The sequence below is a fragment of the Lynx rufus genome, unplaced genomic scaffold (assembly GCF_022079265.1).
Source record: "Lynx rufus isolate CCGP_SWC_20201006 ecotype Redwood Valley unplaced genomic scaffold, mLynRuf1.p SCAF_1, whole genome shotgun sequence".
NCBI classification, from domain to species: Eukaryota; Metazoa; Chordata; class Mammalia; order Carnivora; family Felidae; genus Lynx; species Lynx rufus.
Genome location: NW_025814823.1, coordinates 22,226,532 through 22,242,731, shown reverse-complemented (window position 1 = coordinate 22,242,731; position 16,200 = coordinate 22,226,532). Strand labels below are relative to the sequence as shown.

Below are 16,200 nucleotides of genomic sequence, written 5' to 3'. Positions count from 1 at the left end.
ATATTTACTATGTTTATATAATGGGACTTAATGTGTTCATTGTTGACTGTTGTTTCACACCAGTATTTTTTTTTATTTTTTATTTTTTTTCAAATTTTATTTATTTTTGGGACAGAGAGAGACAGAGCATGAACGGGGGAGGGGCAGAGAGAGAGAGAGACACAGAATCGGAAACAGGCTCCAGGCTCTGAGCCATCAGCCCAGAGCCCGACGCGGGGCTCGAACTCACCGACCGCGAGATCGTGACCTGGCTGAAGTCGGAGGCTTAACCGACTGCGCCACCCAGGCGCCCCTCACACCAGTATTTTAGATACTAAATATGGTATTCATGAATTGTCTTAAAAAAATTAACCATGTAACATTTCTGCCTCAGGATAAGATTATTTACTTGCTAGAGTGAAATGATTACTTCATAGAGAAATGAGTTAATCATTATTCCTGGACTGCAACTAGTAATGTGTTTTCTGCTGGTTTATTTTAGGTTCAGTTTGTTTTGTTGTTTTCAGTATCAGACTTAAATATAATTAAAGAATAAAGTAGAATTTTGTACTACTAAAATATAAGTATGAAGTAGTTTTCAAAGTATATGGTTTGAACTGTAACTGTGTAGTATTTATATATTAATATTTTTAGTAAAAAAGGGCAACCCAAAGCAACTATGTAGTTTTGCAGTTTTAAATGTAATCAGCAATAACTTTTTTACTCTGGGGGATAAAAAACAGCACCAAAACTTATTCTAATGACTTGATTTAAGAATTAATTTGAGGGCCTCCTGGGTGGCTCAGTTGGTTAAGCATCTGACTTCGGCTCAGGTCATGATCTCACAGTCCGTGAGTTCGAGCCCCGCGTCGGGCTCTGTGCTGACAGCTCGGAGCCTGGAGCCTGCTTCAGATTCTGTGTCTCCCTCTCTCTGACCCTCCCCATTCATGCTCTGTCTCTCTCTGTCTCAAAAATAAAGAAACATTAAAAAAAATTTTTTTTTAAAGAATTAATTTGACAGGGATTCCTGGGTGGCTCAGTCAGTTAAGCATCTGGCTTTGGTTCAGGTCATGATCTCGCAGTTCATGAGTTCAAGCCCTGCGTGGGGCTCTACTGACAGCTCAGATCCTGTAGCCTGCTTCAGATTCTGTGTATCCCTCTCTCTGTGCCACCCCCCCCACCCCCCAACCACCACTTGTGCTCTCTCTCTGTTTCTCAAAAAATGAATAAACGTTAAAAAAAATTAAATTTGACATGTGAAAGGAACCACAGCCCCTGGCACATTTGGTAGAAGCTCAAAAAATACTAATTTCCTTTACTAAAATTGCAAATAGAATTTTCAGTGAATTGTCCTAGTTCCCAGCTAAATTTCACATGCTATAAATAATACCTACGCCAGTACTCAGGTTTCAAAAAACTAGTTTACTGTAGTTTTATATGAATTAGCCAATAGATGTAAACCAGCATTATCTTAAAACTATTCTCATTTTCTGTTGAGTCCACCATAGAGAAGTTAAAAGGTAACTTTTGGATGAAGCCTTTCTGGCCTAGAGGTATAAAGCCCCTCACAAGTTTTATTTTGTAAATTAATTGGTTAATTTTGGCTTAAATGTAGGAAAATCCTGTTCTTTCTTACTCTTTATTTTTTTAAGATAATGAAGAACTTAATTTTCCTTAGAAACATTGGAGCATAGTTCTTAAGTCTCAAATTACATCAGTTGCACTAATGCATAGTATTTAAATGTTCACTAAATATGTTGTAGAGATATATCCTTAAATGAAACTGCCTGGTTTTTGATCTTTATACTACCATTAGGGCAAGCTTAACCTCTCTGCCTTAATTTCCACATCTGGAAAATGGGAATAGAATGATTGTGAGGAGAAAAAACAAAAAACACCTAACACATAGTAAATTAGTGTTAGCTATGTATAATTAGCTATTCTAAGAAAATATTCTGAACAACTTCATATATTTGGTGGGCTTGTCTTGGATGGGAAGATTATTTTGTTGAAAAAGTTATTTTTATAGTCATATAGAACATAATTTGGTAGTCTGCCCCCCGCACAGGCACGTACCTATACACTCCTTACTTCCTCCTAACCACTTGAGTCTTTAACCTTTTCTCTCCCTTCCTCTTCTTTCTTTTGTCTCTCCCTTCCATCTTCCACCTCTTTCTTTCCCCTCCCCCCCACCCCATTTGAGCTCTCTTCACTCTCTTGTCTTCTTCTTTACCCTTCCCTTTCTCCTGTTATCTCTTCCTTCTTTGCCCCCTCCCCTCCTCTTATGCCTGTATTTCTCCTCCATCCCTTCTTTTCTCCTCCCTCCCCTTAGCATTTACCCTCATGTACCGCCCCCCCTTTTCCTGCATTCTCTTTTCTCTTTCCTTCTTACCACTCACTTCCTTTCCCCTGTCCCCACCACGAACCACTTTGTTGTTTGGTTGTTACTCCCCTCCTTGCCTAAGAGAGGAGAATGGCTGTAACCTCCATGCTCTTCATTCTGTTTTCCTGAAGTATGTGTAATGTTACCAGTGAAATTTATTTCTTTTCTGCCCTATGATTAAGTTTTTTCTCCCTTTTTTTTTTTTAAATAATTGATACCCATTATATGTACTCTGCAGGTTGAAATTCCACATATAAAAAGAACTCTTCCCCCATTACATTCTTCATTAGATTCTTGGGTACCTTTATTCCTAAGAAATGAGTGAGGCTCTTTGATAATGTTTAATCTCAAGTTATTAAAAACTAGTGGGTGAGGGGACAATGCAGTCTAAAGTTACAAAGAGAAAAGGATCTGAAAGTGAGATGCTTCTTTCAAAAAGTCGCATAAAACAAGATTTGAGTTACTAGAAAAAATAAACACATTTTACAAATGTGCCTGTTTTATCCCACAAACATTAAGAGAGGAGATAAATAAGATAATCTTTATGAAAGTTATCTGGAAAGGGTAACAGTAAAAATGAAAGAAAATATAGAATGAGACAAGCTGAATTTTCCTTTTTTTTTTTCCCCCAGAACTTTTGACTGTAAGAAACAAAAATTGTTCCTTGGCTAAATATGCATGTATAGGATTTTTCTAACTGTTCTCAAACCTCCACAGACCTGACTTACACATTACACAAGAGGCTTTGAACACTAACAAAGCAAATCCCAAATATCTTCTTCCTTTTACTGCTTTTCCCTCTTGACTTTTTTTTCTATTGTTTTTCAAAATATTGCTTTTTATATTTTTCACTGATTTATATGCACAGTTTAGTTTGATTCTGGTCAGTGTTTCTGAATTTGCACAATCATAAGATTCACTAGGTATATTTGTAGAGTAAATACACTGACTCAAGACCCCACTGTAAGTATAATAAATGGGAATCTCTAGAAGAACCTGGAAATTGATGTTTTAGAAAGCTCCCCAAGTGGCTGTTGTGATCACCAGAAGGGTTTGAGAAATACAACTGCAGGTAAATAATACTCATTGTACTTTACAGGATAAACTTTTATGTTTTATAGCAGGTGAATCATCTGAATTTCTTTTCATAGTAACACAGTTACTGTTAATTTGAGTGTTTAGTTTAGATGAAGTATTCAAAGTCTAACTCAAATTGTTCACAACTTTAGCTTGCTAAGTAATCCTGGATTAACACATCATTTCTGTGATCCCTTCAGGTCCTGCTCAGGTTCCAATGATGTCCCCAAACGGTTCTGTGCCTCCTATTTATGTGCCTCCTGGATACGCCCCACAGGTATGTTTTTATGTTCTTGTTATATCTACATAATAGGGATCATAATGTTATTGTTTTGACTTTAATTCCAATAAAAAATACCATTTCAGTACTGAAGCTTAACCCAGTACAGTATATCTTTGGTAAGCCTATTTCAGGTATTTTTTTTTTATATTTCTTTTTTTTTTTAACATGTATTTATTTATTTTTGAGAGAGAGAGTGCATGAGAGGTAGGGGCAGAAGGAGATGGAGAGAGAGAATACCAAGTGGGCTCTGCACCGTTAACACAGAGCCAGATACGGTGCTCAATCCCATGAACTGTGAGATCGTGACCTGAGCCAAAATCAAGAGTCAGACACTTAACATACTGAACCATCCAGGTGTTTGTATTTCAAGTATTTTAGTATGTTTAGTATATTTGGACAAGAGGAAAAATTAAGTTGACAGCATCATCATTTGGTCTTGTCTTTGGGTGTGGAATTATAATAGGAAATTAATTCTAGAACTTTATTTCCCTGAAAATGTGAATAATGTAAGTAATATCTTAAGGTTTAAAGGGCCTACACTAACATTGTTTTAAATTAATCATTTGTTTAGAAGTAATCCTAGACAGTGTTCCATCCTTATTCATGTCTCACAGACACCCATCATAATTGCGTGGCACATTGTGGTACATAGAAGAAAATTTAGACCTATAGACCTACAGCTGTAAGGACTAAGGGAATTAGTATCATCACACACCTAATAATCCTGTCCTATGTATGCATCACTTGGGAAGCTCTGACTTAAAGAATAAGATACAGCTAACTTACTTGCACAGGCAAACCAAATTAAATTGTAAGGTCTCAGGTGTTCAGTATCTTCTGCTTCTGAGATTCTGTGTAGTCTGCACTCATTGTCTCAAATACTTTTTGGAAATACTCAGTTTCTTTTTTTCGCACTAGAATTTACACTTGAAATTTTCTTCAGGCCCTCTCTTACTTCCTCCCTAATTATGTCAGAATATTGGTAGGATATTGTGGTGGATTCACTGTCCTTTCTGTGAAGCCCCATACTATGAATGGCAAAAGAAGACAATTCTGGTGAAGAGAATGGAAGTAGTATGAGAGTTAGAGTCAGAAAAGCTGGATCCATATCTTATTTCAGACCTTGCTGGCTGCATAGCCTTAGACAAATCAACTTCCTGAAGTCCCTGTGCCCTAACTGTAAGATGACATGATAACATATATGAGATAACATTTGAATAGTATTTGTAAGCTTTTCAGGAGCTGTCTCTATTTTTGTTTGACATATTGACTCTTTAATTTATTGTAGTCTGCATTCTGTCTATAGTATCCTGCTAAATCTGCTCTCTGATACGTACCTAACTCAAAGCCTTTTTTCCAACATAATCCTCTTTGACCCCTAAACATTTGACACCATTGTTAGGATTTACCCTGGATTTCCTTGACATAATGCTGTCCTGATTCTTTCTGCTTTTCTAATTGTTCCTTCTCAGACCTTTCTCTACTTACATAAAGACCATATCTGGTCTTTTCTCTCTGGTGTAGTTCAGTTCAACAAACATGTATTGAATGTACCATGTACTAAGCTCCGTATTTGGTGCTAGTGATATAAAGATGTATTTGGTGCTACTGACAATTTATTTTGGTGCAACTAAAGAGTATCCTGCTGTTCTCTCCAGTAACAATACCTTTTATTTTTATGGCAAATTCCCACCCTTGTCATTTCATTTAATCATGACCTTCTAAAAGTAGATTTCCTTGAATGTTTCCAGGTGCCTCTCCTTTTGGGTTCTCATGGCAGACTATGTATATCCCTCTTTTGATGAATTTCTCACACTGCTTAATTATTTTTCTCTCCTGAGAAGATCATGAACTCTTAACAGTTCCTGTACTTAGCAGTGTTCAACAAATATATATTGAGTGCTCATATATGTCAGGCAGTCTTCTACATAATTATGAAATACCCATGAATAAGAGACACAGATCTCTGTCTCTGTGTAGTTAACATTCTTGTGGAGAGAAGAAAACAATAAGCATAATACATGGATAAATTATGTCATGTGTTTGGTGGTAAGTGATGGGGTTAGACAAGGAAAGAAAACAGAGCTGGTTACATTTTAAAATAGGGTAGTCAGAATAGGCATCATGGGAAAGGTGACATTTGAACCAAGTGTTGAAGGACAGGTAGGAGTTAGCCATGTATTTTGGTAGGGTGGAAGAAGAGGATTCTGAGAAATAACCAGTGCAAATGGCCCAAGATGAGAACATGCCTGGGAATGGCAAGCTGGCCACTCTGGCACTACTGAGTCCTCAAAGTAGTATAGTAAGTAATGAGGTCAGGGAGGGAACAGGACCAAATCATATAGGACTCATAACTTTATTTCCTCAATGCTGAGAACAGCATCAGTCATATAGTAGGGACCCAATAAATATTTGTAAATCAATCAAATAATCATCCAAGTTGAGGTTCTTTAGCTTTATTTAGGCCAAGAGCCACTAAAATAATTTTCTTGTGTTATTTCTTTTATCTTCTCATTTCTGTACCTATAAAGTACCTTTAGTTAGCTTGTTCACTCAATGAAGTCTAGATTTCTTGACATAAATAAGGTCTTACACAGTTCTGTTTTAGTATGTGTTTGTACCCCTTTCTTGGTATGTCTAATTGCATATCCATTTTTGCACGCAAGTATCCAAATCACCCCAATAAAGCAAATATTGCAATAAAGGGAGTCAAGTGAATTGTTTGATTTCCCAGTGCACATAAAAGTTACATTTATGGAGCGCCTAGGTTTTGAACCTTTGACTCTTGATTTGCACTCGGGTCATGAGCCCAGGCTCATGGGATCGAGCCCTGCTTCATGCTCTGCACTGAGGGTGGAACCTACTTAAGATATTCTCTCTCTCTCTCTCTCTCTCTCTCTCTCTCTCTCTCCCCCTCCTTCTTGCCCCTCTCCCCTCACCTCTCTTTCTAAAATATAAAAAAATATATATATGTTTACACTATATTGTAGTCTGTTAAGTGCACAATAGCATTTTGTCTTAAACAGTGTACATAATTTTATTTAAAAATATTTTGTTAGAAAATGCTAACTATCATCTGAGCTTTCAGTCAATTGTAGTCATTTTGCTGGTGGAGGGTCTTGCCTTGATGTTGATGGCTCCTAACTGATCAGGGTGTTGCTTCCTGAAGGTTGGGGTGGCTATGGCAATCTTAAAATATGACAACAGTGAAGTTTACCACATTGATGGACTCTTTTTTTTTCCACTAACAATTTGTCTGTAGTATGTGATGCTGTTTGATAGTATATTTTACCCACAGTAGAACTTCTTTCAAAATCAGTCATTTCTCTTAAACTCTACCACTGCTTGCTTCATAAACTACGTTTATGTAAAATTCTGAATCTTTTGTTGTCATTTTAACAGTCTTTACAGCATCTTCATCAGGAGTAGATTCCATCTCAAGAACTCACTTATTTTTGTTCATCCATAACAAGCAGCTCCTTGTCCATTAAAACTTTGTTGTGGGATTGCAGCATTTCAGTCCCATCTTCAGGCTCCGCTTCTAGTTGTGGTTCTCCTGCTGTTTCTCCCACCTCTGCAGTTACTTCTCCACTGATGTCTTGAACCCTTGAAAGTCATCCATGAGGGTTGAAATCACCTTCTTCCAAACTCCTGTTAATGTTGATATTTTGACCTCTTCCCATGAATCATGAATGTTGTTCTTTTTTTTTTAATCATGAACATTCTTCATGGCATCTAGAATGGTGAATCCTTTCCTGAAGGTTTTCAATTTACTTTGCCCAGATCCATTAGAGGAATCACTATCTATGGCAGCTATAGCCTTACAAAAAGTATTTCTTAAATAATAAGACTTGAAAGTCAAAATTACTCCTTGATCCACGGGCTGCAGAATGGATGTTGTGTTAGCACACATGAAAACGACATTAATCTCATTGTACATCTCCATCAGTGCTCTTGGCTGACAAGGTGCATTGTCAGTGAGCAGTAATATTTTAAAAGGAATTTTTTCTGAGCAGTAAGGTCTCAACAGTGGACTTAAAATAATTCAGTAAACCATGTTGTAAACAGATGTGCTATTATCCAGGCTTTATTGTTCCACTTATAGAGCACAGTAGATTTAGCGTAATTCTTAAGAGCCCTAGGATTTTTAGAATGGTCAGTGAGCATTGGCTTCAACTTAAAGTCACCAGCTGCATTAGCCCCCAACAGGAGAGTCAGCCTGTCCTTTGAAGCCTTAAAGACAGGCATCAACTTCTCTCTAGCTGTGGAAGTCCTAGATGGCATTTTCTTCCAATAGATGGCTGTTTCATCTATGTTGAAAATCTGTTGTTTTATTAGCCACCTTCATTAATTATCTTTAGCTAGATAACTCTGAATGACTTGCAGCTTCTGTATGGCACTTCTGCTTCCCTTTGTACTTTTGTGTAATAGAGATGGCTTCTTTACTTAAACCACATGACCTAACCTCTCCTAGCTTCAGACTTTTCTTCTGCAGCTTCCTCATTCCTCTCAGCCTTCTTAGAATTGAAGAGAGAGCTGTACCCTGGATTAAGTTTGGCTTAAAGGAAATGTCGTGGCTAGTCTGATCCTTTATTCAGACCACTAAAACTTCTCATAGCAGCAATAAGGCTGTTCGCTTTCTTACCGTTTGTGTGTTCACTGCAGTAGCACTTTTAATTTCATTCAAGAACTTTTCCTTTGCATTCACAACTTTGCTAACCGTTTAGTACAAGAGGCCTAGCTTTTGGCCTACGTTGGCTTTCAACAGGACTTCCTTCCTGAACTTAATCGTTTCTATCTTTTTATTTAAAGTGAGAAACATGTGACTCTTCCTTTCACTTGAACACTTAGAGGCCATTTTAGGGTTATAATTGGCCTAACTTCAATATTGTTGTGTCTTGGGAAATAGGGAGACCTGAGGAGATGGAGATAGCAGATGGGGGAACAGCCGTTTGATGGAGCAGTCAGAACTCACAACAACATTTATTAGTTAAATCTGCCATATTATGTGGATGCAGTGCAGTTCATAGCACCCCAGACAATACAGTAGTAATATCACTGATCACCTTAGCAAATACAATAATAATGAAAACGCTTAAGAGGTGCCTGGCTGTCTCTGTCAGTAGAGCACGCAACTCTTGCTCTTAGGGTCATGAGTTCAAGCTCCACATCGGGTGTGAAGCCTACTTTAAAAGAAAGAAAAGAAAAGAAAATGTTTGAAATATTGTGAGAATTACCAAAATGTGACACAGAAACTCCAAATGAGCAAATGCTGTTGGAAGAATGGCACCAATAGACTTATTTGCCATATGGTTGCCACAGGCTTCCAGTTTTTGAAAAAATGCAGTATTTATTTGCAAAGCTCAGTAAAGCACAGCACAATAAAACAAGGTATGCCTATATTCACACGCTCACCTGATATTTTCCTTTCTCCATGGTTTTGTTAAAGCTATTGTCTGAGGAATGCTACTCATTTGCTCATTTCTGCCTATAGAAAATCTACCCATCCTTGAGGACCTAGGTCAAATTATTTGTACCACCTCTTAGTTATATATTACATGCCACCAGTATTATAATTGTGGGATTTTATGGGATTTTACATTCCTTCAGGATAGGAGCTTCCTTTTAACTACTTTTGTTCTAGGAATAACTCAGATGCGGTTGATATTTCATAAATATTTGTCAAGTAAGTGAATAAACTTAACAATAATCTTACTGGAAGGATTATGTGAGGCTAGTGGGGCTACTATTATCTACCTTAATTTAAGATTAAGACTGTCTCTAGGAAATGTATCATTTTCAAGTACACAGGGCTAATCAAGAGACAAAAATCTATAATCTCATCATTATGGAAATAATCTAAGTACTCACTATGCAAAACTGGATTCTAGCATTTTGACATCACTGTCAAAATAACCCCCCATTTCCTAGCATCCACGATTTCTAAAGTTAGAAAATAGTTATTAAGAGCCAGGTTCTGGGCACAGCTAAGCACTTAGTAATTGTCCAAAATTTGACACATAAGGAAACATAATTTTCTTAGTAAATATGGAACCTGGGAGTTGAGCCAAATGTTAAGACACATAAATAGCTATAATAAGTATAGGTTGCATGTGGCTCAGCAGGAACCAAATGGCACACATGCTAAGTGCGTGAATCCCGGAGCACCTCACCTGGGTGGCTCAGTTGGTTAAACGTCCAGCTTCAACTCAGGTCATGATCTCATGGTTCCTGGGTTCGTGCTCTGCATCGGGCTTTGTGCTGACAGCTTAGAGCCTGGAACCTGCTTATTCTATGCCTTCCTCTCTGCCCCTCTGCTACTCACACATGCGCTGTCTCAAAAATAAATATAAAAATAAATAAATAAACATAAATTTTTTTAATTTAAATGCATCAATATTTGTCATCTGTGGCCTTCTTTTAGACTTTTATGTAGTTATCTTCTTTTTTTGCAACAGGTTTCATTGCCTCTAATCCTTGCTATATGTATGTGTATCTTTTGGTGAAAGGCAGTGATCTAAAGAGGGCCAAAAATGTATGTTTGCTGTGTTATCATGTAATTAAAATACATACTAATAGGATTCAGCAAATTTATGCATCCTAAAAAGTTAGGTCAAGCAAGTAAGGACTACAGAAATAAAAATCCAGTGTTGGGATTGTTTAGCTCTTTTGCTGAGGAAATAATAATATTAGATACCTTAGAGCATATTGGGGCAGAAAAGTAAAAGGTCCCAAAGGTACATAGATCTTAATTTAAGATTAAGATCAAGATTTTTTTTTTAATTTTTTAATATTTACTTTTGGGAGAGAGAGAGAGCACAAGCAAGGGAGGGGCAGACAGAGAGGGGACAACAGAATCCAAAGCAGGCTCCAGGCTCTGAGCTGTCAAGCACAGAGCCCAACACAAGGTTCGAACCCATGAACCAGGAGATCATGACCTGAGTCAAAGTCTCAGACGCTTAACTGCCTGAGCTGCGCAAGATTAAGATCAAGATTAAACAAAAGTACTTACGGGAAAAACATACGAAGAAATTATGATTTACCTAGGATATATCAGCCTTTAAATTTGTGATGTTTGCACCAATGGCATGCCCCTATTAAGTTTAGAAGCACTTCAGATACTAACTCATCATTTACTCATACATATATTTTAACTTCATTTTTAACAACATTAGACAGGGTATCAGTAACTTAAGGAATAATTGGTTCTGTTTTTCTCATTTGAGATTTGCAAAACCCAAACCTATTAATGTTAAAGTTGCTAATATTGTACTGTACTTCCTCTGTATTCTTATTCAAGACTTCTATATTATTGTTTATTTTATAATCTTTGTACTTTATTGCTCTATACTTCAGCATTCTACTCAAAAGTAATGGGAACCTGCATTTATTCTGTTTACCTTAAGTTTTGAAAAGAAGGTTGCTATTATAAAAATGTAAAATGCCCTTGCCTTGAGAGGCATAGAGTTCCTAAAGACAGTTTTCCCCCTTTGCCACTAGTGAACAAAAATAGTTCTTAAAATAGTCACTTAATTTTTAGTTACATAACTTATATTGTTGGGTCAGAAAATGAATCCTCATTTTTAGAAATCATTACTTTTTTAAAAGCATTTTTTATTAACCATGAAACTATATAAGATACTGTCCAATATGAGAGACCTAAAACTAGTTAAAATGATATGCAGAAAGAAAAATTGTTCACTAGATTCTTAAATATAAAGGAACATTAATTTTACGAACAAGCTAATAGAAAATAGAAAATGTATTCAGTGAAAGTGCATAAGTATAGTTGTATATTTTAAATATATATTTTTCTGATCATGATTATGTAGAAAACTTGGAAAGGGTAAGAATAGGGCAGGAAAAAGAATTGCACTGAATGTTATAACCTAGAGTCACACTCTGTAAACATGTATTTCCTTTTAGCCTTTTGATGAACTACAAAATTACAAACATAATTTTAGACATAACCTTAATGAGCTTTATAGTTTAACAAGAAAGGGAAGCTTGTGAGAGACTGACCTGCTTCAGCAGAAGCAGAAATATGTGCCAACTAAACTAAGATATCAAATGGGGAAACAAAAACTATAAAACTCAAAACACAAAGCAAACTCAGACACAGAAAACAGATGGTGATAGGAGTAGAAGGAACTTAATTTACTGGCAAATTATACTAACTTAGAGACCTGAAGAGCATTGCAGCACAGAATAACACTTGATATTTTAGTGATGACATTAATGATTTATCAAGAAAAGATTATAGACTACCTGAATGGGATGCCTGAAAAGCAGCATCAAAAGTTCTCTCCTGCCTTTCTTTAATGACCCCCCTGTTTTTTTATGGAATGTGTGTTGTTATGGTGATGAGAGAGTACCTAACAGGGAGGGGATTGTAGATCTCATAATGTGGGGAAAGGGGCTGTGTCAACTTCAGGAAAATTTCAGATTACTCCTTTGAGCTGGACTTGGGGTTTCACTTTGCTTTTATGTCAGCACACAGCAGTGAGGCCTACTTTTTTCAAAGATTTTACATACCTGTCTGATCTCTGTCTTCTCTGTCTCTCCTTGGGAGAACAGCTGAAAGCCATGAGCAGCAGTGTAAGGGACTGCAAGGTAGTGGGGCTTAAGATGTTTAGATGAGGATAAAGAGTTATAATAGGAGTTGGAGAGAAAGGTTGTGGTTACTTACTGACATTATTGTGTATGTATGTATAGTTAAGTATATAAATAAATATCTGTTGAATGAGTGGCCAGAAATACCTATATTATTATTTAATAACTTAAAGTGGGAATAGTTTTAGGTTCAGGGTGAAGCCATAGAAGTAGGTTGCTAAAAATTAAGCATAAGCAAAGGTTGTAAGAGTTGAGGAAGTTACAGAATTCTAATAGCATGGTGGTGTTAAGAGGGGGGAGAAGGTAATGTGGCATTCTAGTAGAACTAATGGAATACATTATTTCTGATCATATCATTGATTCAGCAAATTTCTTTGAGCATCTGCCATATCTAGGACTTGTTCCAGGTGTTAGGAAGAAGATGGTAAGCAGAACAGATTTGTCATTTATCATATATTCTGATGGCGAACACAGATAGTAAATACAACCTCCTTTTTCTGCAGCCCCTTTTAATTATGTTTGTGTTCAATAAAGGGGGGAAAACAGAGCTTTGTCTCACTAGAAATTGTGTGGCATATGTGGTTAGATGGTCAGATCTATGCTGATAGCCCTATTTAATTCTATTTCATTGTCTTATCTTTGTTTTAATTTTTTTTAACAAAGACTAATTTGTATTGTATTTTATCTTTTTTTTTCCCACAATTTGTTGATTTTATTTTAATCATCACCATTGGTGTACCCTGTTAATATAAAATTCAGTGTCTACATGGTTGGTTATTTGTCAGCAGCTGGACTTAGTGGATAGTTTTGTGCCCCCAGCCTCACCCTAAAGCTACTGGCTGTTCAGATGGTTACTTGAAGTGGAACAGTTCTCCACACTTTCTTGGTCCTAGTCTGCCTGGTTGTGTTTATTTTTTGGGTTTTTTTTTTTTTCTGTTTCTTAGCTTTCTTTTTTAAAATTGTGTTAAAATATACATAACAAAATTTACCATTATAACTTTAAATGTACAGTTCAGTGGTGTTAAGTATATTCTGTGTTGTACTCCCTTCACTACCATCTGTTTCTGAACTCTTCAGTTGCAGAACTGAAACTGTACCAAATAAACAATAGCTTCCCATTCTTCTTTCCCACAGCTTATCTTTGTATTTTAAATGTTCGTTTTCAGAAGAAAAGTGGTTTTTAATTTCATAAGTAATTTAGCCATTTCTATTTAAACAATGAGATATCTCACTTGTGTTGTGAAATTTAAAAAGACCCTGGAGGACAGGTACCTGTGGATTCTGTGTCTACAAAATGGATATGACATGGAATTAAAGCCAAATTGCAAGAGTTCAAATACTGGCTCCTCCACTTACTGCCTGTGTGATCTTAGTGAGTTACTTAGCATCTGTATGCCTCAGTTTCCCCATCTGAAAAATGGAGATAATAGTACCTATTTGTAATATTGTTACAAGCATTAAATAGTTAATACATGTCCCTTGAGGAACTTACAGTTAAGTTATAAAACACATGCATTTGGAAAGTTACAAACACTACAGTGTTATAAATACCTACCAAGTGATACAGAATAAATGTAATAGAAATGATAAGAGGGAGAGGTCATTGAGATTGTGGTGTCGGGATAGGGTTCATGGAAATCAATCAAAATAAACCTTCTGCAGACCCCTAGCCCCGCATGTCTACCAACATTTGGGGTTACATGTTCTGCCCTCTCATCTCAACTAACACTCTTCCTTTTCACCTAGAACAGAGACAGACTTTCCTGCTCCTGTCTAGACCCAGTGCCCCCATTGGAGTCTTGGATCCCATTCCCTTTTGCCTGCATTTTCTTCTCTCTCTTCCACATCATCAATTTCTTATTCTCTGATGGGTCATTCTGATTAGTATATTGGCATGTTGTAATTGCTCTCCCTAAAAACAAATTTTAAGGTATTTGATTCTACTACTACTAGCCACCACTCTATTTCTGTGTTCCCCTCTGCAGGAATAGTTCCCAAAATTGGGCTTTTATCTCTCTAATTCTGCTCCCCACTTTGTCTCTTACCCACTCCAGTCAGGGTCTGCCCCTGTGATTAGGGGATGAGGACCAAAACTGTCCTCATCCAAGTCACAGTGACTTTCACATTGCCAAATCCAGTGGTCAGCTTTTAGTCTTCATTTTACTTGACCTTTCAGCAGCAAAGTTGATCTTTCCTCCTTGATACACTTCACCAAACTTCCAGACTCCGCAGTCCTCTTCCTACCTTGCTTGCTTGCCCTTTTGCAGTCTTTTCAGAACTACAGACTAGTATATCTAACTACATACTCAACATTTCCACTTAGATGTCTCATAGACGTAAGCAAATTCATGTGTCCAAAACCTAAAACTCCAAATCTTACCCCCCAAAATAATTTATTCTACCCTACAGCCTTCCCCTTCACAGTTGATGGAACACCACCCTTCCATAACTTCTTGTTCTCACTTCTCCAGTGGTGTCATCAGCTAATCTTGTTGTTCTGCCTTCAAATATATGCAGAATGTGGATGTCTTTTTACCACCTGCTCCAAGCCACCACCATTTCTTGCCTAGATACTGCAATAGCTTCCTGTTTTCCTTGGTTTCCCTGTTTTTTTCCCTTGCCCTACAATCTTTTCTCAACTCAGTAGCCAGAGAGTAATCCTGTTAATTGTAAGGTTATATCAAGATTTCTCAACTTTGACACTACAGACATTTTATTAGGCCCAATAATTTTTGTTATAGGGAATTGTCTGCTGTGTTGTAGGGTATTGAGCAGCATCTCTAACCGTTCTACTTGCTAGATTCTGGTAGTATCTGCCCCCAGTTGTGACAGCCAAAAATGTCTCCAGATACTGCCAAATGCCCTTTAGGGGGACAAAATCACCTCTGGCTGGGCACCAGTGGCTTATATCACCCTTCTGCCCAAAACTTTGTGATTGTTTTCCCTTTCACTGAGAGTAAATACTGAAGTCCATGTATTTAATAGCTCATATGGCCCTACCTGACCTGGCCACTCCCTTTAACTCTTTGACCTTACCTGCTTCTACCCTTCCTTCTTACACTGAACCAGTTGCACTGACTTCCTACTAAAGCTACTTATATCTATTAGAGGCTTTGTTCTGTTTTCTCTGCCCAGAACACACTTCCAGATTTCTCCATGGCTAATTCCTTCAGTTCTGCTCAAATTTCATTTTGCCAATAAGGCATATCCTAGTCACTCTATCTTATCTGCAATCTGTCCTACTCCCACGATACTTCTGGTCTCACTTACCTGTTTTTCCCCCGCATAATATTTATCACCTTGCAAAATTATATAAATGATTTACTTCTGTTTTTGTGTTTATCATCCCTATTAGTGTATGTGACCCTACGAAGACATTACTCACATTAGTTTCTTGCCTTAATTATTACCAATGTTTTTGTTGTGGTCAAAAACAAATTATTTTTTAGGGGTGCCTGGTCAGTTAAGCATCCAGCTCTTGATTTTGGCTCAGGTCACGATCTCCCAGTTTGTGAGATCGAGCCCTGCTGTCAGTGCGGAGCCTGCTTGGGATTCTGTCTCTCTCTCCCTCTCTGCCCCTCCCCCTGCTCAAGCTCTCTCTCAAAATAAAAATAAATAAACTTTAAAAAATACTTTTAAAATGAATGGAGAAGGTAAAGTTAGAGCTAGATATGGAAGGATGGATGGGATTTGTGTAGTTATAGATTAAGGGGAAGCAAAGAGTAGAAGAAAGATGGCACAAACAAAAGTCCAAGATACAGAAATGTATAGGTCTGTATGAAGATAGGTTTTTAGTATACCAGCCTGACTGGAGTTAAGGGTTCAGGATTTGGTGTAGAAGAAAAATACATCTAGGAAGGTAGGT

General features: G+C 37.1%; 1 protein-coding gene across 2 annotated transcripts in view; it reads left to right on the top strand.

The window, feature by feature from the left end:
- The window catches only part of FNDC3A (fibronectin type III domain containing 3A), a 144,418-nt gene that overhangs the window by 76,862 nt on the left and 51,356 nt on the right, over window positions 1-16,200 (top strand). For both annotated transcript variants that reach the window (XM_047079627.1, XM_047079635.1), the window contains one exon: window positions 3,640-3,716. In XM_047079627.1, the coding sequence (XP_046935583.1) occupies window positions 3,640-3,716 (77 nt within the window). The remainder of the gene's footprint in view (window positions 1-3,639; window positions 3,717-16,200) is intronic.